At 37.1% G+C, this 25315-nt stretch overlaps 1 protein-coding gene and 1 pseudogene across 2 annotated transcripts; one reads left to right on the top strand and one right to left on the bottom strand.

Moving 5' to 3' along the window:
• Positions 1-55: 55 nt before the first annotated feature.
• GOLGA7 (golgin A7) lies at positions 56-15916 on the bottom strand. 2 transcript variants are annotated; one of them, XM_011372698.2, is made up of 6 exons: positions 15768-15916; positions 15419-15551; positions 10076-10228; positions 4190-4291; positions 3096-3162; positions 56-698 (listed from the first exon to the last, which is right to left on the bottom strand). In XM_011372698.2, exons 2-5 carry the CDS (start codon positions 15527-15529, stop codon positions 3124-3126), a joined length of 405 nt encoding a protein of 134 aa, XP_011371000.1. In that variant the 5' UTR covers positions 15530-15551; positions 15768-15916; the 3' UTR covers positions 56-698; positions 3096-3123. The 2 variants fall into 2 exon arrangements, with proteins under 2 accessions (XP_011371000.1, XP_011370985.1); XM_011372683.2 differs by having other exon boundaries at positions 3096-3157; positions 15768-15915.
• Positions 15917-17562: 1646 nt separating this feature from the next.
• On the top strand, positions 17563-17681 carry LOC111729328 (annotated as a pseudogene).
• The last annotated feature ends 7634 nt before the right edge of the window (positions 17682-25315 follow it).

The raw sequence follows: 25315 nt of genomic DNA, 5'->3' as shown, positions 1-25315 counted from the left end.
AACATTCAAGGTAATACAATAATAACAAAATTCTCCAAAGAAAAATAACTGGAAATTGCATTTAATACTGCTTTAATTAGGAATAATTGCTATAATAAAACAAATAACATTACACATTATTTTTCCAATGAGCTTCAGTTTGAGAAACTGAATGGCAGAAACATCTTTAAGATTTGAGTCATGGCAAAACTGGTAGTTCTTTGAGATCTGGGACATGCATTAGCAAAACCACAGACACAGCCTACCCTTCACTGAAATCCTGGAGTAAAGCATTTTATTTGGGGAATAAGACCGAACACTGGCTAACACATCACTTTGAAGTCTACAGCCACCTGGGAAGCTGGGCCAAGGAATGACGAGAACCATTTGGGACTGGTGGCAGATAAGAAATAAACTTTGAGTTGGGCTGACTAACTACATATTTTATTAATGGCTTTGAATAAAAAAGTGAAATGCTTCATTGTGTTTTCTCAGAAACTAATCAAAAGATTACAGAGTCCTACACAATTTGGAGACATAAAGTGGATGCTGAGCGACGAGAGGTCACTCCAGGTGTGGAATATTAGAAAGTTAGTCCTTGGAGGAAATGGCACCGTGGCTCTGGCAGCAGATACAAAGGAATGACGCTCTGGAGAGGAGGTAGGGGACACTCTGCGATTGGCCAGTGGACAGATGAGGGTCCCAGCTAGAGTTGGGATCTATAATCAGACGGGGAAAGTAAAGGTTTTAGAAAAGGATGATAAAAATAACCTCTAAACCATCTCTCTTACACCAAGTGATCTGAGTGCCTCATATGTGGCCTATGTTCTGTTAATCTAGGATTCTAATAAAATACATGCATCTGTACTGTGTGCCTAGGGGAGCACACAGCTCTCAACAGTCTAGAAATCCAAGCTCTGTATATTTTGATCTTTGACCAACCACGTCACTAGAGGTAGTATAGCACAGAGTTAGGTAGCAAATCTGGGTTCAGGCTGCCTCTTTCTATATCTACCTGTTTTTAGCCTTGGAAGTAACTTTTCTCAGTGCCTGAGTTTCCTCATCAGAACAATCAGATAACAGTATCTACCTTGTAGAGTTTTCGTGATGATTAAAATTAAGCATTTACAACAGTGCAGGCACGTAAGTGCCATCAAGTGTTAACTATTTTTATTATCATGAATTTATTGTGTTAGAATAATGCTATATTCCATATTTTAAAATAAAGACAATCTTAACCCAAAGAGAGAAAACATCACCAGTCTATTTAATACTATATTTAAAAAATTAAAAAGAACAAAAAATTTTTGTTTAAAAATCTTTTTAAAATAAAGGCTATCTCCATGATTTGGGTACTCTTTTGTTAAAACATTAAATTCCCACATAATGCTTAAACCTGAAGACACCTTGTAGATTTAAGAAAAATGATAGAATTAAATTACTCTTATGGTCCCCCCTTCCCCCTCAAGACTTCAGCCCACACTGGATCCTGGGCCTGAGGAACACACAGCTCTGAAAATTGTATTGAACAAAAATATTTGCATTCATGAAACTATCCAGAAGTTCCTAATGTAAATCTTTCCCATTTCAAAATTTCACAGTTGTCTGAATATTGATTGATTAGTCTCTGGTGTATAATTGCTCAAAACCCCATACCACTTCAGAAAAATATTATATTTAGCAATAATAGCTACAAAATGAGTCATGACAAGTGGGTTGTGCCAAGTCAATGCAGCTGCAATTGATAAAACAAACTTATTCCAATGGCACGTAACAAAAACCACATATAAGGTTTCTGACTGCTCGTTTGAGAAATTGTGCGAGAAAGTGTATAGACAAATAACACTAAGTGTTCCAAAACGAAGCCTTTTCAAAGAAATAAAATATATGGCAGATGACGTCATCATTAGGTCTTTGACTTTCAAGACAGGTGACACATTCACTAGTGCTAAAAGAAGGCAGCTTTGGAATGTTGGTCTGTAGGATTCAATAGATGATACAGGGGCATACACAATGTATTTTTTAAAGAGTATTGAAAAAGGGAATAAACCTTACAATAATCTGATGAACTCTTTCCTTTCTCCATATACTTGTGGCTGCAAGTACTTAGCAGAAGTATGGTGTCAAAAACGGGTTTTATGGTCAATTAGACTTGGGTTGATATTCCAGCACTCATTAGCAGTGTGACTTTGAGAACATCATTTAATCTATTTGTACTTCAGTTTGTACATCTATAAAATGGGGAAATACTTCGTAGAATTCTTGTGATAATTAGAAATACCATTTGTATATTACTTGGCATATAGCAGGTGCCCTCAAAACAGTGGCTATTATTATTACTATTGCCCTGGGAAGGAATATATTTACTTTGGTAGATTTTGCTTCTGTGCTGCCTGTTAATTAGTGATAGATACCTGTAAACGAAGTTAATTAGGAAAGCAAAACAGCAGAACACTATTTGTAGAAAGAGTAAATGACTGAAATTGGCAAAAAACAGTGAAGTACAATTTTCTGTCACTTAGAAGACTATGCTAATGTACTATGGCTTCTATGTGATTTTGCCTACAGATTTCTATTAGTATTACCTAATTTGTTTCTCACATATTCAGAGTCATTTGATGGATATATAAGAACATAAACATTCTAAACAAAAGAATTAAATTTATGGTTCTGCCTGCTAGAGGTAAAATTTCTTTTACAGGGCTATGAAATATTCATAATCTCTTCTCTCCATTCTGAAATGTTTCTTTGGTTTTTAAAGCCATTAGTCATACAGGCAGGGAGATCTCTGAACTGATTTTTAAATGCAAAACCCAACTATTTAAGTGCCTAGGATGGTTTTGAAATATTAAAATAAGATCCCCTCTCCCCAAAAACCGAAACCTCCAAAAAACAAAGTAACAAAAAAACCGGTATGAAAACAATACAGAGGAAAAAAAATCATGATTAAATTCTGTATCACCAAATAGAACTTAAATTAAATACACATCTTAAATATTAAGCCAATACAGGGAATATGCCACTATTTAACAAATTATTTCCCAGACAGGAAAGAGAATTCATGTATACTATAAAATTACAAAAACTACATATAAATCATATAATTTCATATTTACCTTTAATTCTATGTTTATCTTCCACTGCTCATGCCTCTGTCTTCATAAATGGTAATTTCAATCTAAACAGCATGGCTGTTAAGAAAACACACTATAGAATATAACATAAAAGAGGACTATGGCAAAATGATGTGTATGATCTGTAGACTTTTTTTCCAATTTGCCTTGCTTATTTTTAAATTATGAAAAATTTCTCCTACCTAAGTTAAATACAATGCTTTCTCTACCTTGCTGAAAATTTTAAGAAATGTAATTGCTTATTGTACTCCACGTGTACTTCTCCAAACATTATTTTTTGGAAAAAAAGAATCTGAAAAAGGATACTTCATTGTAGAACTAGGGGGGTTCTTAACTGAGAATCTATGAAGGTAATAAATTCAGGGGTTCAAAATGCCCTGAAATTATATGCAAACTTTTTCTTGAAAGAGAGTTCATGACCTCTAAAAGTTTAAGAACCATCTCTGCAGAGTATAATAAAACTGAAATTATTATCAGCAGGAAGGCCTGGGATTATCTGACCTAGGTTTTTAGAAAAATTTATTTGATCCATTACTCCAGTTATCAAGCTAAATTAGTTTTTTTGCAATTTTATTTACCAAATTCACTTAGTGATTTTCAAAGCTTACTGCTTCTAAAAATATGCACAGTATGTCAAAGGTAATGAAATTATACATCTGGCAGCTGCAAGTGATTTCAACTAGTCAGATGAACCCATGGAACTGCAATTCATTTGGATGACAAGTCTCACCACACATTATGAGTTTATGCATTTCAAAGGGGCTTTAGGTTCAGAGTTTCTGCAGCTGAAATGCATTACTCATACCACCCCCATTATTACTACAAGATGCCCTCAGAACCACCAAGAAAGACAGTAACCAGAATACTGAACAATCCAGAGACCTGCACAACGCAAAGGAAGGAGAGAAGACATGCTTTAAGAAAAAAAGGAGAAAGGAGGCTTATGGTAGGTATGCCATTCACAAAGACAATTCCTAGGGCAAACACAAGAGAAGGGAGTTAAATTTAGCCAATGCCGAATAGTACCACTGAAATTTTTTTATAGTTAGATCTTGTGATCTGCACTAAAAAGATACAACTCGAAGTCCTCTCTCAATGGGATCTGTCAGGAGGAGGCCTTGGGGAGCATATATCTTCTCATTCTGCTCTTGAATGTATTTGGAGACTTTCTTCAGAACCTGACAGAAAGAAAAAACACAGCTTTTTACAAACTTCATCAGATTTCCCTTTAAGTATCATCTCGATCTCAAAATATTCAGGCAGTGGAATTAGTTTTCAAAGCGAGTCATGGATATTCACATGAAGGGATACAGCTCTGATTATTTGGCTCGCGCCAGTTGCGTACAACTTATAGTGCAGCATGATGCATTCTTTAAGTCGCAAGTATTTTCAATGCAGTGTAAGTACAAATGCATACAGAAGCAAGAGAACCAATCCCCTCCCCTTATCTCCTAGGCCCTTCAATCCTGGATGTAGATAAATAGACAATTATATACACAACAGTTATGCTTTTCTCTTTCCCTACTCGTAAGTGTTGTTAATGCGAAATCTTCTAACATCAAGGGTAGTTCTTGGCCTTCTTTAACACTAAAGAACTGCTTCTCTCCTTTGTACATTTTCATCAATTTTAAGTAATGACATGAAGTTGGCCTACAGCAAAAGGTAGCCCGGTTAGTTTAAAACTGAACAGTTTATTTCCTTTGTAAAGCATGTGGGTATTACCTGCCATGGAGTTTCTGATGACTACAAGTACCTTATGTCATTGCCATGATTGCATGTAGTGCTACTCTGTAGTTTTCTCTTGTGTCCTAGACAGGAACTTCAATTTTTAAGTTTAGTATTAAGGTTGTAAAAGTCAAAGCAAATGTAGACAAAAACCAGATAGGATACAAAGGAACTTCTGGAAATTGCCAAATCTCTAGCTTTAATAAGGGGAATTCTGAGACAGATAAACTAGAAGAAAATAAATCTTAATGGCTATATACAAAATCAAAGAGTTACATGTTTTATTTCAGATTCAAAGTCATCAGAATCCTTTTCTGGCTCTAACATTCAAAGAAGCTTTGATCCAGTTCTTAAATTACTACATATTTTAAATTCACACTATCAGCTTATGATAAAGTCACAGATAAATGTGATCATAACTTAAAGGGAAAAAAAGAACTTATAAAAATAAAGCTGGAAATTAAGAAATGACTTAATTTGTGTGCCTGTAATGTACCAGGCCAAACGAACAATTTAGGTGCTTAATATAAACTGATTTAGAATGTAAAACACTATTTGATTTGTATAACAAATTTTCTATTGAAGGAAAAAAATGTAAATGGTTTATTAAAGTTACATCTTTGGGAATAATACAATCTTGTGTTTCATGCTTTTTTAAAAAGAGCATAATATTATTAAAAGAGTGATCTACAGGGTTCTTATATAGTAAATTAAGAATACTATTTCTAAAAAGTTTTTTTCACCAATTACTTGAAGTAATACATATATCATTCTCCTGTTTTCAACTATCAAAGGATTTGAGCAGTGCTTGGTCTTAATGGACCAAAAAAAAAAAAAAAAATCTTAGATACTATCTACCAGTGTTCGTCAATCATGCTAAAATAATGAATAGAAAGAAGTAGTCGCTAAAGGTGCCCAACTCAGGACACTCAATCTTCTCTCTGATTTCCTTCTTAGCTCACCAGCCAGACCTGGAAATTGGAGAGCCAGTCTTCCCTCACTGAGATCCATTTATATTAGGAAATATACACTCAGAAAAATGTTTGCATGGCTGGTTTCAAAGAAAGGATTCCTTCAGAAAGCTTTCCTCCCTCTCTCCTTGGGTACAGATTACTAGCAAAGAAACTGCATTCCTTTACTTGATTTAAGCACAACTTTGTTGTGCAGGTTTTTATTTTAACTTTAATAACATTCACGTGTACTTGGGTAGCAGTTCAAAAAGAAAACAGTTTTCTTTTTTGTATATGCTCCAAATCCTCTTATACTATTTGGTGAAGGCAGCACTGTCCTAAACAAAATGCTCTTAAACATTAGTCTCTTTAGCAATAGGGAAGTATTAATATGAATAAATTTATACTGTACCCCAGACAGGACAAAGCACCATTCCCTCTCCCAAGAAACCTTATGTTGATATTTTACTCATACTTTATTATTTTTGGTGGATCAATGTCAAAACAACTATAACACTGAACAAAATTATCTGTTACCCTCTAACCCTCAATAAAACCTCAATTTGTATAATATTTACAAAGCTAGACAAATCAAACTGCAGGAAACACTATTATCCTCCTCAAGAACATAACCCAGAGAAAGTCTACTAGACCACTGAGAAAAAAGATCCTAAATGAGGCTAAGTGAGAACACCAGGATCATAATATTTTCAAAAAATATTTAAGTTCCTTCTAACTGTGTTTCTGTTACAGATTACATCACATAGGCAGAAGGGATGTTTTCTAGTTGAACAAGGCAGAGAGCTACTGAGATGACCTCTACAAGCCTATCTGTTCCCTGATTATAATGTGCAACAACAATAGAAAAATAACACTGAAGCCTTTATCTTCATTTTAAATCAATAAGTAGCACATTATAGGAGAAAAAATGCACGACTGTTCTAGTGAGCTTTAAAAGGCCTATTTACAATTTCAAAAAATTTAACCCACATGACAAACTGAAAGCACTATTACATTTGGCTGTTGATTATAAATTTTAGTATCTAAAACAATAAAGATTAAATGACTCAATCCTGTCCTTTCATAAAGTAAAAAATAATAGCAAAAAAATTCCTAAGGAACACGGGAGAGGGTGATTATTCTTATACTTTTATCATTTTATCAAAAATATAAATATAAATTTTAAAAGTTTTCTTTTAAAAGCATACATACATTATATCTTAATGACAGAGATTCCAGTTATTCACTTTCCATGATCTAGTTATTCATGTCCACTTTCTAAAATAAAATCACCTATTTAAAAAAGGTGACCATACCTTAAATATTTAAATATTGGTTTCTTGACCAATTTTATTTGGTTTTTATTTGCTTTATAATACTCTGTAAAGAGCCCTTGATAAGACTTGTAAAGTAGTATCTTGAATACTCCCTATGAACCCAAGTTAAAACATATATTGGGATCAATTTCCATTGAGAACTGCTTTCCAAGATTAATAATCAAAAGAATTTTAATTAAGAGCTGCTAAATGTTTTAGCAGCTAAATAAACTAGCAGCTGCTAAAAAAGATTACTTGAACTTGAAATAAAAAAAATTGTATGTCAGTTTACAAATATCCGATTGAAAAAATATATACTAACTTAATTTCTAAATCTATTTTAAGAAAACACTCTTTTTAAACATCTATCATATGTGAGGCAGTTTATTAATTCTAAGAACCATTTTACAGTTGAAAGCACTCTGAAAGATTAATTTGTCCATGATCCCATAATTAGTATATGACAAGGCTGGCCCCCAAATACCAATTTCTTTTTTGCAACTGACATCAGAAGGAGCTACCTTATCTATTTCAGCAAATGCACATGGACAAATAGGAGTTAAAACCTTATTAACAAATTTAAAAGCTATAGTGACATGACAATTCAAGCATCTAATACTCTACTAAGAATGAATAAAGTAATCTGGAGAATGTATTTCTAACTTAAATTGACAATATTATATATTTCTTTAAATGACCATCCCTGGATAAGAGTTTTTATCAATATGAATTCAGCCTTACCTCCCCTTTCTACATTCAGCTCTTCATCAAGTCTTTGTTCTCCTATCAACAGATCCCTTGAATTTGTTCCCCTACTTCCATCTCTACTGCTGTTCCTTGTCCAAGCTATCGTCTCTTGCCTGGATTTCTATGGAACATCCTAACTGATTTCCCTACTTCTACTTTTATACTTTTTCACAGAGCAAAGAGATTTCTTTATAACGAATATCTGATTATATCCTTCTCCTGCTTAAAAGCTGTTGAGTAGCTTCCCTCTGCACTCAAAATAAAATCTAAACTTCTTTCCATGGACTACATACTCCTTCATGATAAAGCTCTTCCTCACCTCTCCAAATTCATCTCTAGCAGTTTTCTCCCCACTCCTCTCCTATACAGGCCTCCTTTCAGTTCCCAGGACTCAGGAAGCTGTCTGGGCCTTTACATACAATACTGATCTCTCTGCCTGAATGTCCTCAGGCTTTTCATCTTTCCCCGAAGCAACTTAAATGTTGTGTTACCCTGTCAGAGGCCTTTTCTAACCACACAATCTAAATTGGGTCTCTCCTACTATTTTCTCTCACAGGAGAGTTTGTTTTCTTTAAGACACTTATTGCAATTTGCAATTTTGTATTTTTATCATAAGTTGTTACCACTAAATTACAAATTCCACCAGGTCAGCAACCGTATCTCCTGCATGATGCTTAGCACATTGTAGGCTTTCAATATGTATTTACTAAATGAATCCATCCCTTCTCACTCAGCAAATGTATTATTAAAGAGGTGCTGCTAAGACAAAACAGACTGAAAGCTGATACTGATCCTTTATAACTTCTGATTTTGAATGTTAAACAGGAATAAAAGTTAGCTGCTTCTCTGCATGATATGTAAAAGAATATAAACTCCTAATTTATTTATTTAAATATACCCTTTTGTAACACTAGCTCAATATATATTAGCTGAAACCATATCTGCTTTCTACTACATGAAGTACAAGATAATCACAGGGCCACTTCTACCATGTAGGGTATAATATAAATATCTTTACAGCATTTAATTTTCCAAACATGGTCAGAATTTTATAATATATTAGGGGTTCACTGTAATCAACTTAAATTCATTCATTTAACACACTTTCATGGGTACCTAATATACCTAAGGCACGGTTCGGAGAGGGACACAAAAATGGTTAAGGCACTGTCATTGACCTCAAGAAAAATACATTCTTAACAGGAAAATAAGTATTTAAACTGCTACAAAGTAGAGTGATAAGTGCTGGAAAAAAGATACAAATGAAATGTTGTGGGATACAAAGGGGAGAAAGACTGATTGGAAGAGTAAGGAAAAGTTAGATGCAAGTAGAACATAAGGGACTAGTGAGATTTGAACATGGGAAGAATGGCATCTATGTGGAGGAAAACTTTAGAGAGTACATTTGGTAACCAGTGAGGAATTGAGTTTGACTGAAAGATAAAATGAGGAAGGGGTGGGAGACAGAACTGAAAAGGTAAGCTGGAGGTCAGCTTGAGAAGGGGCTTGAATTTTACTCAGTGGCAATGAATGGGAAGCCAGGGAAGGCCTCTGACAGCAGGAGTGCTAGGGGAAGGAAGGCTGTGTTGTATGAAGATAGCAGTAGACAGGTTGGAAATGTAAAAGAATGGGAGAAATGAGACTTGTCAGGAGACTATTTTAAGTCTAAGAAAGGTCAAAAGGACAAAAATTAGGACAGTAGCAGAGGAAATTATGAAAAATTAACGAATGGGATAATGGAAGCTAGTTCAGCCTCTGATCACTGATAAGTTTTTCCCCTTCGTTCATCCTAATGATGGTATTGAAAAAGACAGGGTGCTATTAAACAAAACAGATGTGTGAGGTTTGACTTTAGGACATCTAGGTTGAGAAGCCAACAACTCTGGGCCTAACAGGCAGTTGTAAAAGAGAAGACAAGACCTCAGGTGGGAGGATAAGACTGAAGATAGAAATTTGGAAATAAAAGGATTCTCAGAAAGCTGGGTAGAATGAGAACATAGATTTTATATATTCTTCTTAAGCGTAAGCCAATTTAAAAATTGATACACCAACTCCAAGTTGACATCTCAATTCTGACCTGTTTCTCAAAGATGCAAGACTCTTTTAAGTGTTCTGGACATTAAAGCAACAACAAAATTTAATTATTATTAGTGTAAATACTTCTTTAATAATATCACCTTCTTCATGATTTTAAGAGATTCTGTAAAAACAAAGGTGGCCTTACCTTCTCATAATGAGTTTCCATGCATAAGAAGATGGTATATGCTGTTAAACAAGCCAAACAGCCTTCAAGATATGATTGACCCCCAAGCTTCTCTGCTTCTGCATAAAGGTTATTTAGAGTTCGAACTGTTTCTTCAAATTGCTGCCTATCAATCTGTATGGGGAAAACAATTTTATAAGTTTTGGGAAAAAAAATCAGCAATTCACTAATAATGCTTGCTATCTCTAATTTATCATGTTGCTTTGTCAACATTCTTTATCTAATAGTTGGCAAACAATTTTTAGGTGATTAAATCTGGCCCTAAGTTACTAAAACTAATTAGCGTTTAATTTTATGCCTATTATGAACATTGGATATCTTCGAGGCTCAATATAGTGTCTCTTTATTCTCTATACTGAATTTCAAGTAAATTAAATTTGACAATTCTTTGATCTTTCTATTAATTTATATTCAGTTATTGAGTACCTACCACTAGATATTATGAGAGATCTTAGACGAAGATGAGCAAGACACTGTCTTAGTCCTCAAGGAGTTTACAATCATGGAAGCATAACAAATATGTAAATATAAAAATGCAATAAACGATACTACAACAGAGGCATATATGAAGTATGCTGGAGAGAAAAAAGGCAGATGTTCCCTTTATCGGGAAAGAGCAGTTGATCTTGAGTTCCTAAACACTGGAATTTACTGGGCAAAAAAAGGGAGGTAAGGACATTTTAAGTAGAAGGATCAAAGGGTACAAGTTTTGTATTCTATTTACTCATTATCCCATTGCTTTTATAGTAACTATTTGATACTAAAAGCTCACACCGAACAAGGCACAATCTCAAACTACTGCACAATTCTTTACACCGTCATTTCTATTACCTCTTTCTATTCAGTGACACCATTATCTTACATTATTGTCACCGTTTTTCACTCTAATCATCTGCTTTTACTTTCTTCTTCTGATATCACTTAATTTTATTCTTCTAACAGTACTTTGTAGATTTCAAATCTCAATATTTTATCTAGGATCTCCGAGACCCATTAGTAGAGAATATGATCCCATTATTTTTGGTAAGAATGATTTATCTGTTCTTACTCTGGGCCTTCTCTCACAGTATCTCCTTTATTCCTAAAATGAGTAACTATTTACATATGAATTCTCTTTTATGAAGTCTTTACATATAGAAATACTCAAAAAAGTTGAACCTATATAGTGAGACAAAATATTCCCAAGAACATAATTTTTTTAAAGTATAAAACAATTTATCCTCACTTTTAAGCTACTAAAATCCTTTAGGTTAAAGTCAGTTGTAATCATTTTGTCCTTCGTGTGAAAAACTGGGAGGCCACAGTAAGCCAATGGCATGAAAAAGTTTACTTTAAAGTAAACTTTAAAGTGCTGGTGGCTCTACCTGTTTTTCAAAAGGAGCTACTTTTAATTTTCCAGAACATTAGAGTTCCTCACAAGGGTTGGGTGGGTAGAGACAGAGCTGAGAGGGCAGTGTTTCTTCACTGAACTACTACTTGAAGATGTGGTATGTCAAGAATGGTCATCTGTAGAACCTCTGTTAGAATTCTCAGTCTCTGAAAACAGACTTAGGAGAAAAGTTAAGTGAACAAATATTAAAGGTAAACTAATCTTCACCTAATAATGCCTAAATTAATGCCTTCCATTTGTCATCAGTAAATTTACAAAAGTCTAAATAATTTTACTCACATTTGATTTACCTATAATGTTATGACCTGATTTTTAAAAAAGTTCTTTTAATTATTTACATTTCTTTGGACACGATATCATTCAAAACTATGGGATCCAAACCAGAAACATTTCATTTCTTTCAGATCAGAATTATTTACTGATCATACCAGCAAGGCTAATTCTTAAAAGTTATTCCAAGATTGCAATGCTTTACAGAATGGAGGCAAATCATAGATCATTAAACAAAAACAAAAAACCATGGTGAAGGATTTTGTTGTTATTGTTAAAAACATTTAATTGATTTTTATTTTATAGGATTTTTTAACTCTTTTCCCGTTTGCCCCGAGAATACTTGCCGGCAGCGCTTGTGGCTGCAGCGTTTACCCTGCGACAACTCGCAGATTACAGTCCTAATCTTACCCACAAATTTTGCCACGAAATATCTTGCTTTTATTATTGACAATCTTTGGAGATAAATGTCATCATTCTATTTATAGCATTCTGTTTTTAGTAGTGGTATTTCCATTTACAAAATATAGTAATTCTTGATCACTAAAAATGTCAAATCCTAGAAAATGTAGCGTTCCTATGTGTGATGTTAAATGAACACTGGCAGCGAGCTGCACTTTTTTTTTTTTCTAAACAGGAAAAAGGCTAAAAGGTTAAGAAGAAAGAAATATAGGTTAAAAAAAGCGCTAAGAATTTTTTTGAACGATTACTTAAAAATCATGGTAGTCAGCAGTAAAAGCAAAGGACATATTCAACATATAAGGGCTGAACAGAACAAATGTGGGCATTTTCACCTCACTCCTTTTAGACACAAAGAAGAACAGCTGTTAGTGTTCTCCCCTGGGTACTTGCACATTGATATAAGAACTATATCAAAATTTGGAGATATGTGAAGTTGGAGCCAAATACAACTGTGATCAATAAACACTAAAAGTCACAATGGAAATAGGAATTAGGCTTGTTTTCCCAGAATTTTTGTTTCTTGTTGAACTGCACAGTAGAAACCATAGAGCTGAAGCTTCAAATGATCACAAGTCAAAGGTTAGTGTATCGTCCAGGTACAGACATATTTTTAAAGGTATGTAGGGGAACAAATGTCTCCATTATAGTTCTCTCATTTCTCTTCCCCCCAGACCAAAATTGCCTAAGATGTCTGTATTTTGGCTAAAGTGAGAATAAAGCTTCCTTTAAAGAACTGTCCTAGCAACAAAGTTCTTAAGCCTCAAAGTAGTACATTCTAACAGGCAGTGGAGAAAGTAAACTTGTTAACAGACAGAGCTCGTACTCACTCCCAAATTAAAGGGTACAAATGTGTGTTTTTAGTGCTTTAAAGTAATACAAAACCCTTGTATATTAGTTTCTTCCTCTATTAAGTTGCCAAGTGTGATGTTCTCACAAAAAGAAAATCAGCCTCAGTGGCGGAGCAATCAGTACAATTTCTAGGGTAAGTTGAGAAACAAAGAGAGAAACCTTTCAATTTTCCATCAAGCAAAGCAAGGAAAATTTAAACCTGTAATTTAAATTTAATCTCAACACAGGAAAAAAAAATCAAAGCTTTCCCAAGCAGTTTAAAGTATAAACTAGTGTTTTTACCCAAATATTTAAAAAGAAAAAAAAAAATCAAAGGCACCAATGAGCAGCACCATATTAACATTCCATATAGTATTCAGAATCATGAGAAGTTCTACATGAAGTCAAAGAAGTAAAAAGACATCGGAACTTAGAGACATCAATTTCCTGTAAGAAACATGAATACTGTGACTACATTATGATTCTGTATTCTGACTAAACTAAAGGCTCTATACCAGAGGTCCCCAACCCCTGGGGCAGAGGATCGGTACTGGTCTGTGGCCTGTTAGGAAACGGGCTGCACAGCAGGAGGTGAGTTGCTGGCAAACGAGTGAAGCTTCATATGCATTTGCAGCCGCTCCCCAGCACTACCATCACTGCCTCAGCTCCACCTCAGACTATCAGGCATTATTAGATCCTAATAATAAATCAGGATCTAATAATGCCTGATAATCTGACGTGGAGCTGAGGCAGTGATGCTAGTCCCTGGTGTCAAAAAGGTTAGGGACCGCTGCTCTATACCACACAGAGTGGAAGGCTAATAATGTCTGATTCTGCATACATATATTTGGTTCAACTATGAAATCGAAGTTTGAGAAGGAATCTTGTAACATCCAAGTAAATGTGGTGAAAAGAATAGTATTTCATTCTGTTTTGAAGGTATATAAACAGTACGAGAATTTCTATAAGAGGTTTAAAAATAAAACATTTGATTCATTTCATGTAAGTCCTAACATGTAAAACATGTTAACTATGAAGTTAAATTACTTTTTTAAAAAAATCTGGTAGCTTTAGCCAATAGATAACTTGCTCATTTTTTACCTCTTCACTGTAGTTATGTCCACTTATTGTCAGGCTGAGTCTCATAACATTGGGACAACAAACGACAACATTCTCATGGAATTTCACAAACAAGCTAATCTAGAAACCATCTTTATAAGGCATGTTTGATCTTTAATTTGCATTTAAAGAAACATACTTGGGCCACTAAACTGTCCAAGGTTATAAATCAAGTTAAAGGGCACTATAATTGATCATTGTTGATTTTCCAACCTTGGCAATCAGGTAGAACCACCTACCTTGCTACAAACAAGTTTTAAATGACTGCTACACATTTCTCTAGTACGGAATCATCTACACCTCCTTATTCCATGACCAGCACTTCTTAGCCCCACACCCACAGCATGCCTCATCACCTCCTTGTCAAAGAGGAAAGAGCCACAAAGCTTGTTCCCATAAACAAGAAATTGACTTCTTAAGAGTAAAAAACTGTAAGGTAACATGGCTCAAGACCATGGTGAACACATGTAGACATAAGAAAACACACACATTCACTAGCTCACTTCATTGGATCTTTAAAATAAGATAAAATTATTTTTTTTCTAAGTTTGAAGAAAGGGGAAACATCCCATTCTTCCATTTCTGTAATGCAGGGTTTCGCAAAGAACCTATATCCTGATGACAATATTTATATGCAAGCCAACACAACACAGGTGGCTCCCAGTGATAACTGGGAGTGACAAATTTAAGGCCTTGTTCTCAATATTGTCCTATCTAATGCTCTGTTTTTCAGGTTCCAAGAAGGCCTGTCTGCATTGCCTGGCACAGCACTTAAATTCTTTCTGCCCAGCAGTGCGGCCAGCACAGTAGCCACAAATGCCAGTCACGAGAATGACGATGATTCTTCTAGCATGGTGAAGTAGGAGGAAATGGCTCACAACATGTTGAGTTAGGTGGCCTGGAGCCTCAGGAATTAGTTCCTCATCACTGTTGACAATAATAACACGGGGTGGGGGTGGAGGACATCAGAGGAAAGAAGATTAACCGGCAGTGGGCATCACGGAGTTCTATAAGGTCATCACACCCGGGAGATTGGCCTTATTCTTCCTCCTCCAAACACTAGGTCTTGCTTAGTTGCCCTTTTCGTACACCTGTAGCCAACGCCCCTTCTTTGCCTGCCTGTCCCCGGGGCCGCAAGACACTCTGCGGCCCGGGTTTCAGCGCATACTTCCTCCCTTCCCTGGGCAGTCTCCCTCCCTCGCCCCAGAAGAGATGCGGGGAGCCAGGCTGCGTACCCGGTTCTCCAGCTCCGCGGGGAACTTGGTCTGGAACTGGCAGCGTGTGCCACTGCTGTAGTCTCGCTGAATGAATACTTTCCCGGACACCGGCGCCTGCTGCGGCCTCATGGCGAGGACAAGACGGGCCACGCTGAGGGTTCGGGGGACACCAACCACGGGTCAGATCCCTGGCCTGGACCCAGGATTCCAGGCCTCCAGCCCCGCAGACCCATCCACCGCCCAAGGCAGCCCAAGGCCTCCCCTGCCACACTCCCCTTCACCCATGCTGTCACCGCTGGTCTTTGGCCACTGCCCCTGTCCCGGCCCCGCGCCCCCCACAGCCCGGTTCGGCCCGGGAAACACGAACCCGCCTCCTCGGCCCTCCAGCTTCTGTCGCGCCGCCTGCACCGTCACTTACGTCCTGCCGCAAAAGGCCTCTTTCCCCGCCCCTCAACTCAGCTTCCTACCTGAAGTCTAAGACCCACCCTCTTCTCTGACCGTAAAGCGAGTGTGCCGGGGCTGCACGCTGAGGTGCGGGGACGCGCGCCGTGGGCGGGGCCGGGGCCGAGTCCGCTCCCCGCCCCGCCCAGGGGAGCCTATCCGGAAGGAAAAGGCCGGGCGGGGCTGGAGGGTGGGGCGGGATGGGGCGGAGGAAAAACTATGGGACCGGAGCGGATCAGAGGTTGCAATTTGAGGCTCGGGATTTCGTGGTTGCGTCATTTCCCTAATGATCGTGGCGAGGTAATTTCTGTTCACTGATGGAAGGGGTTGCTTTCACTATTGATTGAATGTCGCAGTTTAGACGCGGGACACCACCCAACGTTATCTGTACAAAACAAACTGCTCACACAAATTTAGAACTAGGAAACAGGTACTAGGAATCCATTTGGCAACAGGGTGGAAGTAAGGGAGGACGAAGAACCTGCCCGGGCTTCACTGTCAAGCATCCCTCCTCTAACTCTTCTCTGAGGCGTTATCTTTCTTCTTACCACATAGATTTTCATCCACTATCTCACGTACCCCTCAGATGACATGAGAGGATAAGCAGTTCTATTCCTCTCGACCGCTGGTGCCCTCGCTTAACTCAGCATACCTTTGCAAGGCAGCCAAAGAACCCTGCTTTACCCGTATCTGGTGGTGCCTGGCTAATATAACTTGTTAGCACCACTGTTTGATCCTTTTATGTATTTTTAAAAATTATTTTCTTATATTTTAAAAATGGCTTTATGGAGACATAAGTAGCCTACAATAAACTGAACATATTTAAAGTGGACAAATCGATAAGTGTAGAAGGCTGTGTACAATCGTGAAACCATCTCAAGATAGTGAACTTTTTTTTATCACTTTCAAAAGGCTCCTCTTGCTCCATTGTAATCCCTCTTTCCTGCCGCTCCCCAACCCCTTTCCCCAGGCACTGATCTGCTTTCTGTCACTGCACATTAGTTTGCATTTCCCTGAACTTTATTTTAAAAAAAATCATACAATATGTACTTTTTTTTTTTTTGGTCTGCTTCTTTCGCCTAGACTATTTTGAGATTCATCTGTTTTGTTATCAAGAATTCATTCATTTTCGTTGCTGGATATGATTCCATTATATTAGCATGTCACAGTTTATTCATTCACCTGTTGATGGACCTTTGAGTTCGTTAAAGTTTGGGGCTATTAAAAATAAAGCTGCTATTGGATACGCATTGAAAAGTCTTTGTATGGACATATGTTTTCATTTCTCTTGCGTAACTACCCAGGAATAAAATGGCTGGGTCATAGGATAACTTTTTAGGAAACTACGGAACTATTTTCCAAAGTAGTTATGCCATTTTAAGTTCATATCATCAGTGTATGAGAGTTCCAGTTGCTTCACATCTTTGCCAATACTTGTGTTATATTTATCTGTGGTTATAAAAAATCAATTATACAGTATGTACAGAACTTTCATTTGTCTATGATTAATGCTTTTGAACATCTTTTCATGTACTTATTTGCCATCCATATATTTTCTTTGGTAAAGTGTCCAAGTCTTTTGCTAATTTTTTTGTATTTGTTTTGCTATTACTGAGTATTGAGAGTTCTTTATATATTCTAGTCCTGTGTCAAATATATGATTTGAAAACATTTTTTCCCTAGTCTATGGCCTGTCTTTTCACTCTCAAAATATTCATGGTGTCTACGGCCATGCCACCCTGAACAACCCCGATCCTGTCTGATCTTGGAAGCTAAGCAGGGTTGGGCCTGGTTAGTACTTGGATGGGAGACCACTCAGGAAGACCAGGTGCTGTAGGCGTAAAAAATAAAAAATAAGGGATTGTAAACTGACAAGGTCCTTGCAATCTGTGAGGTCAACCAAGGGTTGCCTTGCCTAAAAATGTGTGTGTGTGTGTGTGTGTGTGTGTGTGTGTGTGTGTGTGTGTGTATTTATTTATTCATGGGTTTTGGGGGATGAGGGTATGGACATTTTTGGGGAGGGCATTATCCTGTCTACCACAGGTATGGATTGAAGTTCATTTTCCTGCATATGATTATAGGATTGTTCCATCACCCTTTGTTGAAAACAACCTCCTTTTTCCACTGCATTGCCTTTGTGCCTGTGTTAAAACCAGGTGTGTGTGTGTGTGTGGCTATTTCTGGATTTTCTACTATGTTCCATCACCTGTTCCTGTTTTTCATTAAGCGTCTACTAGTGTTTGTGAAGTCGATGTTTCCTGACTTACTTGGCAAGATCTCCTAAGAGTTGTTTTCCTATAAGATATGTATGTATGTATGTATACATATGTACAAGATATAGAGATATATATACATACATGAACATATGCTTTATTTATATATAGCATTTTCTTTATTTATTCATCTATTGATGGACACTTAGGTTGTTTCCATATCTTGGTTGTAGTGAATAATGCTGCAATGACATGGGAGTACAGATATCTCTTTGAGATACTGATTGAATTTCCTTCAGATATGTACTCAAAAGTAGGACTGCTGAATTATATAATAGTTCTATTTTTAATTTTTTGAGGAAACTCCTCACCGTTGCCTATAGTGGCTGTAACAATTTACATTTCTACCAGCTGCGTACAGGGGTTCCCTTTCTCCACATCCTCCTGACCACTCGTTATCCGTTGTCTTTTTCATAAAAGCCATTTTGACAGTGAGTTGATATCTCGTTGTGGTTTTGATTTGCATTTCCTTGGTGATTAGTGATGGTGAGCAACTTTTCTCATATCTGTTGGCTATTGTATGTCTTCTTTTTATTTTTTATTTTTGCCACTGAGTTGTATGAGTTCTTTATACAATATTATTATGTTACCTAGTTCTCCCTTCAAATCTGTTAGTATTTGCTTAGTATATTTAGGTGCTCCAGTGTCGAGTGCCTGTATATTTATGATTGTCATATTCTTTTGATGAATTAACTCCTTTATCATCATATAATGACCTTCTTTTGCACTTGTTATGGCTTTTAACTTAAAATCTATTTTGTCCTATATGAATATTGCTAACCCTGTTCTCTTTTGATTTCCATTTGCATGGAATATCTTTTTTTCATCCCTTCACTTTCAGCCTATGTATGTCCTTAAAGCTGAAGTGAGTCTCTTATAGGCAGCATATAGTTATGTCTTTTTTTTTTTTTTATCCATCCAGCCACTCTATGCCTTTTGATTGGAGAATTTTAATCCAAATTCCCTTTGATTCCCTTGTCTTTATCTTCTGTGTATCTATTGTATCTATTGTAGGTTTTCACTCTATGGTTATCTAGAAGTTTACATAATACATCGTATATTTATAACAGTCTATTTTAAGTTGATAACAACTTTAATTACATACAAAAACTACCCTTTTACGCCCTCCCGATTTTATATTTTTGATGTCACAATTTATATCTTTTTACCTTATGTAGTCATTAAAAAACTATTGTAGCTATAGCAAATTTTAATATTTTTGTTCTTTAACATTTATACTCAAGTTAAATGATTCACACACCATATTATAGTGATAGAATATTCTGGAATGCAGCTATGTTCACCACTATACTACCAATGCTCCCCTAGTAATAGAGTATTCTGAATATGATTATATATGTACCTTTATAGGTTTATTTTCACATGATTTTATTTTACTAATTAACATCCTACCATTTCTGTTTGAAGAACTCTTTTCAACATTTCTTCTAAGGCAGGTCTAGAGGTAATGAACTCCCTTAGCTTTTGTTTGTCTAGGAAGGTCTTCATGTGTCCATCATTTGAGAAGGACAGCTTTGCTGTATAAAGTATTCTTTGCTGGCAGTATTTTCTTTCAGCACTTTGAATATATTATCTTACTCTCTCCTCACCTGCATGGTTTCTGCTGAGAAATCTTCTGATAGCCTTATGCAGTTTCCCTTGTGTGCAAAAAAAAATTTTTTTCTCTTGCTGTTTTAAAATTATCTCTTTGTGTTTGATTTTAATGGTCTTGGAGATCTTTTTGGGTTGAACCCTTTTGGGGACATGAGCTTCATGAACTTGCATATTCAGATCTCTCCAGTTTTGGAAAGTTCTCAGCTATTATTCCTTTAAATAAGCTTTCCGTCCCTTTCTTCCTCCTCTTCTTCTGTAATAAGGCATAGATTGTTTCACTTGATAGTACCCCATAATTCAGATAAACTTCCTCCACTCTTTTTTATTCTTTTTTCTTTGTTTTCTTCTTACTGGGAATTTTTAAATGACTGTCAACAAGTTCACTGATTATTTCTTCTACTTGATCACTTCTGTTATTGGTGCTCTCTGTTGTATTTTCAAAAACTTAATTCATTGTATTCTTCAGCTCCAGAATTTGTGCTTGATTCTTTTTTATGATTTCTGTCTCTCTCTTGAACTTCTCATTTTGATCATATTTTTATGATTTAATTGAATTTTTCTGTGCGTTTTTTTTGTTTTGTATTGTTTTATTTTGTTTTGTATTGTTTTGTTTTGTTTTTTAGTTTACTGAACTTATCTAAAACAACTATTTTGAGTTCTTTATCAGGCAAATCACAGATCTCCATTTCTTTGGGGTTTGGTTACTGGAAAATTATTATTATATTCCTTCGGTAGTGTCATGTTTCCTTGATTATTTTAATGTTCCTTGAAGTCTTATGTTGCTCTTTTTGCATTTCAAGAAGGTGTGACTTTTTGCAGTATTCACTGACTGGCTTCAGGGGAGAATTATCTTCTGTCAAGCCCTCCCAGGGATCCTAAAGCTTTCTTAGACCTTTTATGGATATGCCTGCTTCACACTTCTTGTTCTCTCTTGGGGTAAAATTCTTAATTGTCTGCCTTTTCTCAATCCTGCAAAGCCAGGCTGAGTGCTGACAGCCTTCTATTTGCTTTCCATAGGGTAGTTTTGAATGCTTAGGTTTGAGTACTTTCTCCCGGTCTTGTAGATTCAGGCTGGCTTTCTACACATGCTCAAAAGCTATCTGCAAAGGCTTGTACTTGCTGTGCTCAGAGGTCTTTGCTTGAGGTGTGTAGAGCACTGGGGGTACCTACAGGTCAGTTGGGGGATCTATGGATATGGCATCCCCAGTGGCTTGTGAGCAGCTTTCTTGTTGGAGTCTATGTTACTTTGATACCCTCTGAGAGCCATGGCTGCCTACCCGCAACTTGTCACGAAGCACACTTCAGTGTTCTGGATGGGTAAGAAAGATGTGGGCCTGTTTGTCAATGCCCTGCACAGCTGGGGAAGGTGGTTGCTCACTCACTTTCACTTTCCTCTGAAGGAGAAATCATAGGCCAAGAAGGTCTCTCTTTTTGTAACACCTTAGCGGGGCAGTGATACTAGTGAAGCTCTTTCTCTTATCCTCTTCAGTGCATACAAATTTGGATTTTTTTTTTTTCTCCAAAGGTATGCTGGAACTTCTTTGCTGGACTCTCGGACTTCCCCAAAGATACCCTTGTCCATGGGCGATTGTCAAGATTAGTGTTCTTTGGAAGGAAAATGGTAGAGAACTCCTTTCTGCCATTTTGCTGAGATCACTCCTCTCCCATAGGTATTACAAAGTGTGTCACAACATAGCCTGCAAGGCAATTTTAGGCCCAGCTGTGGTTATTGCCTGGGTCCTGTAATGTCTAAATTTAAAATCTTATAGTAGATCTCTGTGCTTCCTGAGGGTTGGGCTTAATTTAGATGAATGCCTAAAGCATCTTCCTGGTTAGCAACCATAGAAATCTCATGGAGCTACCAGAAGGCTTGTATAAGAACGAAGAGTTGGTGATTCTTCAAATGACAAGCAATCATGCCTTGCTGGAATTTTCTTTCTAGTCAGAAAAATGGGGGTGTGGAAGGAGTAAGGATTTCTTTGTCCTTTCTATTCTAATATAGTCTCCAGCTGAAAATTATGTTCTTTCTGAAATTGGGGTGCATCTTACAATCAACAGTATCTTGCAGTCACTCTCTTATGTCCTACCTGTCACTGCCTGTGCATATGGTCTTTGGTTGCTATTCCTGATGCAGGACTGGACAACTGCAGCCTTTAACACTTTGGACAGCCTTACATACCAGATCTTTATCGACATCTATGCCATGCCAGGTAACATGCCAAGCCTTAGAATACAGTTATGGATAAAACATACCGTTGAGCTGTTCACAGCCTGGTAGTGAAGAACACTAGAAAAAATTTAAATTGTGGAGTAAGTACTACTAGAGCAGATAAAGCCTTCCTAACTAAACTCTACCCTATCAAGAACTTTCCTTCTTTTGAATTCTCCTGAGCACTTCTGAATACCAGGTGTGCTACCTAATCATGCACTCTCTTTCATAACCTCTTGGGATTACTTTCTTTTTTAAAAATATACTTTTTAAGTTTTTGGGTAGACACTTATAAAAATAATAGAATTCTAGAGTGAGAAAATGTTAGGTGTTACCTGCCCACCTTCTACTCTCCAGAAATTCCCCTGCAACCTGGTAGACTACAACTTTATGATCTGGATACATTTTTTTGTTGTTAGAATTTTTTGTTGTTTATTGGCTGGAAATCTGTTCCCCTGTAAATTCTGTAATGGTGTGTTAGAATGAAACCATTTTTCAAAATTCCACAATGGCTCTAAATGCTGAGAACAGTAACTGAGTGTTTAACTACCTATGTGGACATATTAAGGAGATTGTAAAACCTGTCTTAGCTGCTTTAGTTCATCACTCATCTCTCTGTCAGCCTGAAAACCTTCTTTCTTTGAAGGATTATTAGAATGCTGTGGCCTTTCCTCTCAAACAAATTAGAAGGGATTCAAGAAGACTATTCTGACAGTTTCCATTGTGTCCCTTGGGGTTTGAGGAATTCATATCTGAAATGTGTCAAAGCTGGAGGCTATGCCTATAGCTGCCCAATCCTGGTGACCTAGTGAAGAGGCTGCATTGGAAGGGAGCTGTGCTTTCTCTGATGGTGCAGCAAAGGCACATGTTTTCCGAGGATCCAGTGATCATGCAGAAGGGAGCTGGTCTGGGTCTTCTTAAAAGGGATCCTATGAAAGAGGAACTCCTGGACAGGCAAAGGGATTTCTATAGGCAAATAGGTGACCAGGGGAAAGCCGTTAAGCTGCAGATGGGAGAGAGGCATTCCTCAGTCAAGGGAACCCAGCCTGACTCCTGGAGGAAGCTCCTAGTAGTCCTTCTGTCCTCCAAGAGGGCACTACCACCTCATACAACATTATCTACCTCTTTACCCTTTTCCTTCTAATCTCCTCTTGTCTTGGGTTTGACCCTGAAAGAATCAAACATGGTGACCGACAATCTGGGGAAGGAGAAAGAGCAAGGAAGAGAGACCAAACCAAGCATGCCTCCTTCTCCAAGCTTCCCCTCTGTTGGCTTCCAAGGTGGGGGAGGAGAGAAACCCAAAGTTTAACTGAGTTTGGAGTGTTGATATTATGCTGAGGTCACATCCTGTAAACTAATAAAAAGAGGTTCTATGTAAAGTAACTAACTTCACAGGGTGATCTGATCTTAAATTCCTCACTGGGCAGGTCATGGTGGGTAGGCATGCCCCAGGTTTTTAAGCCAGCCCTGTCTATTGTTCTTAGGCATCTAGGTTAACATACCTTTGAAATACCTGAAGTAATACCCCTTGAAGGGGGTATTATCCCTCAAGAGAGCACATGATCTTGTTAAGTATCTTGTAATCCAATCCTCATCTTGCTTTCTCCCATTTCCATGTGTGTTCCCTTCTTAGTTTCAACTGTGTAAAAGAAGCCACAAATTGTTATTCTCCAGAGCATTTGAGATCTTGTTCCCCAGAATATGTTGTCAGTTTGGCTCAAATAAACTCTAATAAAAATTCTTTACAGGTTTGGATGTTTCTTATGTTGATATTTTGAGGTTCCCAAAGAACATAGATCTTTAGGGACCCTGTTTAACCCAGTACACTTACCTGGTGAGGCTTCAATATAATATTGTACATAAAGCACTTAAGATGTGTTCTGAACATAGTAAATACTCAATGGCAGTAATTGTTTTTATTATTACTACTGTTATATCATTAGGGATCTTCCATTGTTTAGTACTAAATATGGAACTCCAATAAGAGCATTAATCTGTATTGAATATTATCAGAGACTAGCCTTTAGTTCTTTCATTTTAAACTATATATTTTTTTCTGATCAGAACAAAGTGAGCTTTTCAATATGAAATCCTATTTTGTATCACATGTTTAACTTTTGACCCATGGATTATTTTCTGTCCTGCTTACAAACAGCTTCCCAGGCTGCAGTTTATTTTCTAGCTACTATCCCTACTGGGCTTTGTTTTATTTGGGTCCAACCACTTCCTCCCAGGTTCTTCACAAAGATTTGAATAGAATTGAAAGATGTATTTATTCTAAAGACATTTTAAACTGTTCTCCTTGGCCATGCTTATGTTGCTAAGCCCCCGCCCCATTTCATCTAACATTGATTTTTGTCGTTTCCTTATATGCCATTGTAGCAGAACTAGATGGGCAGGTCAGATCCATTTTCTTCTTTTTCACTTCTTGTTTCTAGGGTGTTCTTGCACAATGGACAGACCTCCAAGGATCACTGTTTTTTTGTTTTCATTCATTTGTTGGTAATTTCAAGTCACCTTCTATTTCAGAAGTTTATGCGGCTTTATTGCATTTTGAGATAACGTTATTAGCGTACCTGAGTTGACAGCATCTGTTTCTTCCCATTTAAATCCCACCATCCAAAGCAACATGTGTCCCAGTTTCAGGAAACAGGCTGAACAGATGCCTAACAGTTGTACTGAACACTTTAACTCATGAAAGAGCTGCTCTTGCCTGCATTTTGATTCTTTCATTGTGAGAAGAGTGGATTAACAATATCATTACTAGGGGTCCTTTGCCTTTGTTTGGGAAAATACTGCATACTTTTTATATCTGTGGTGGCTGGTGGTAGCAGAGGATTTGGAGATTTCAGATTCTCTCTTCACCAGCACAGGCACAGAATCACAGAGCTGGAAGCAAGACGGGGTTTGTGGGCCCTCAGGCCTGTGCAGTTGCACAGGGCTCTGCACTTACAAGGACCCCATGCTTGGCTTAATGTTCTCCTGTTGTCATCTTGAAATGCTTAATTTTTGAACATGGGGGTCCACGTTTTTAATTTGCACCGGGCCTCACATATTATGTAACTGGTTATGGCTGGGAAGAATAAGAGGGCATTTGGTGGGAACACGCCATCACTATCTAGGATAGATGATTAAGCTTCCATATCTCTGTTGAACCCAATTCAATGTTAGTTTTGGCAAAAGTCAAAAAGAAAAAGAAAAATAATTTTCCTTAAAATTGTGTCTTTCTAGAGTTGGAAAGGCCTGGCAAATATTCGTTTCAAACATCCATCTTAGAAGAGGACACTATTTATCTTTGTGACTTTTAGGGATGAAGACTTCACAACTCTTCCAAAAGGTTTTTTCAAGTCCACTGCAGATCATGCCTAGTTTTCTTAT

The sequence above is a fragment of the Pteropus vampyrus genome, unplaced genomic scaffold (genome assembly GCF_000151845.1).
Source record: "Pteropus vampyrus isolate Shadow unplaced genomic scaffold, Pvam_2.0 Scaffold8, whole genome shotgun sequence".
Classification (NCBI taxonomy): Eukaryota; Metazoa; Chordata; class Mammalia; order Chiroptera; family Pteropodidae; genus Pteropus; species Pteropus vampyrus.
The sequence above is the reverse complement of the archived record's forward strand: the minus strand, read 5'-3'. Positions and strand labels throughout refer to the sequence as shown.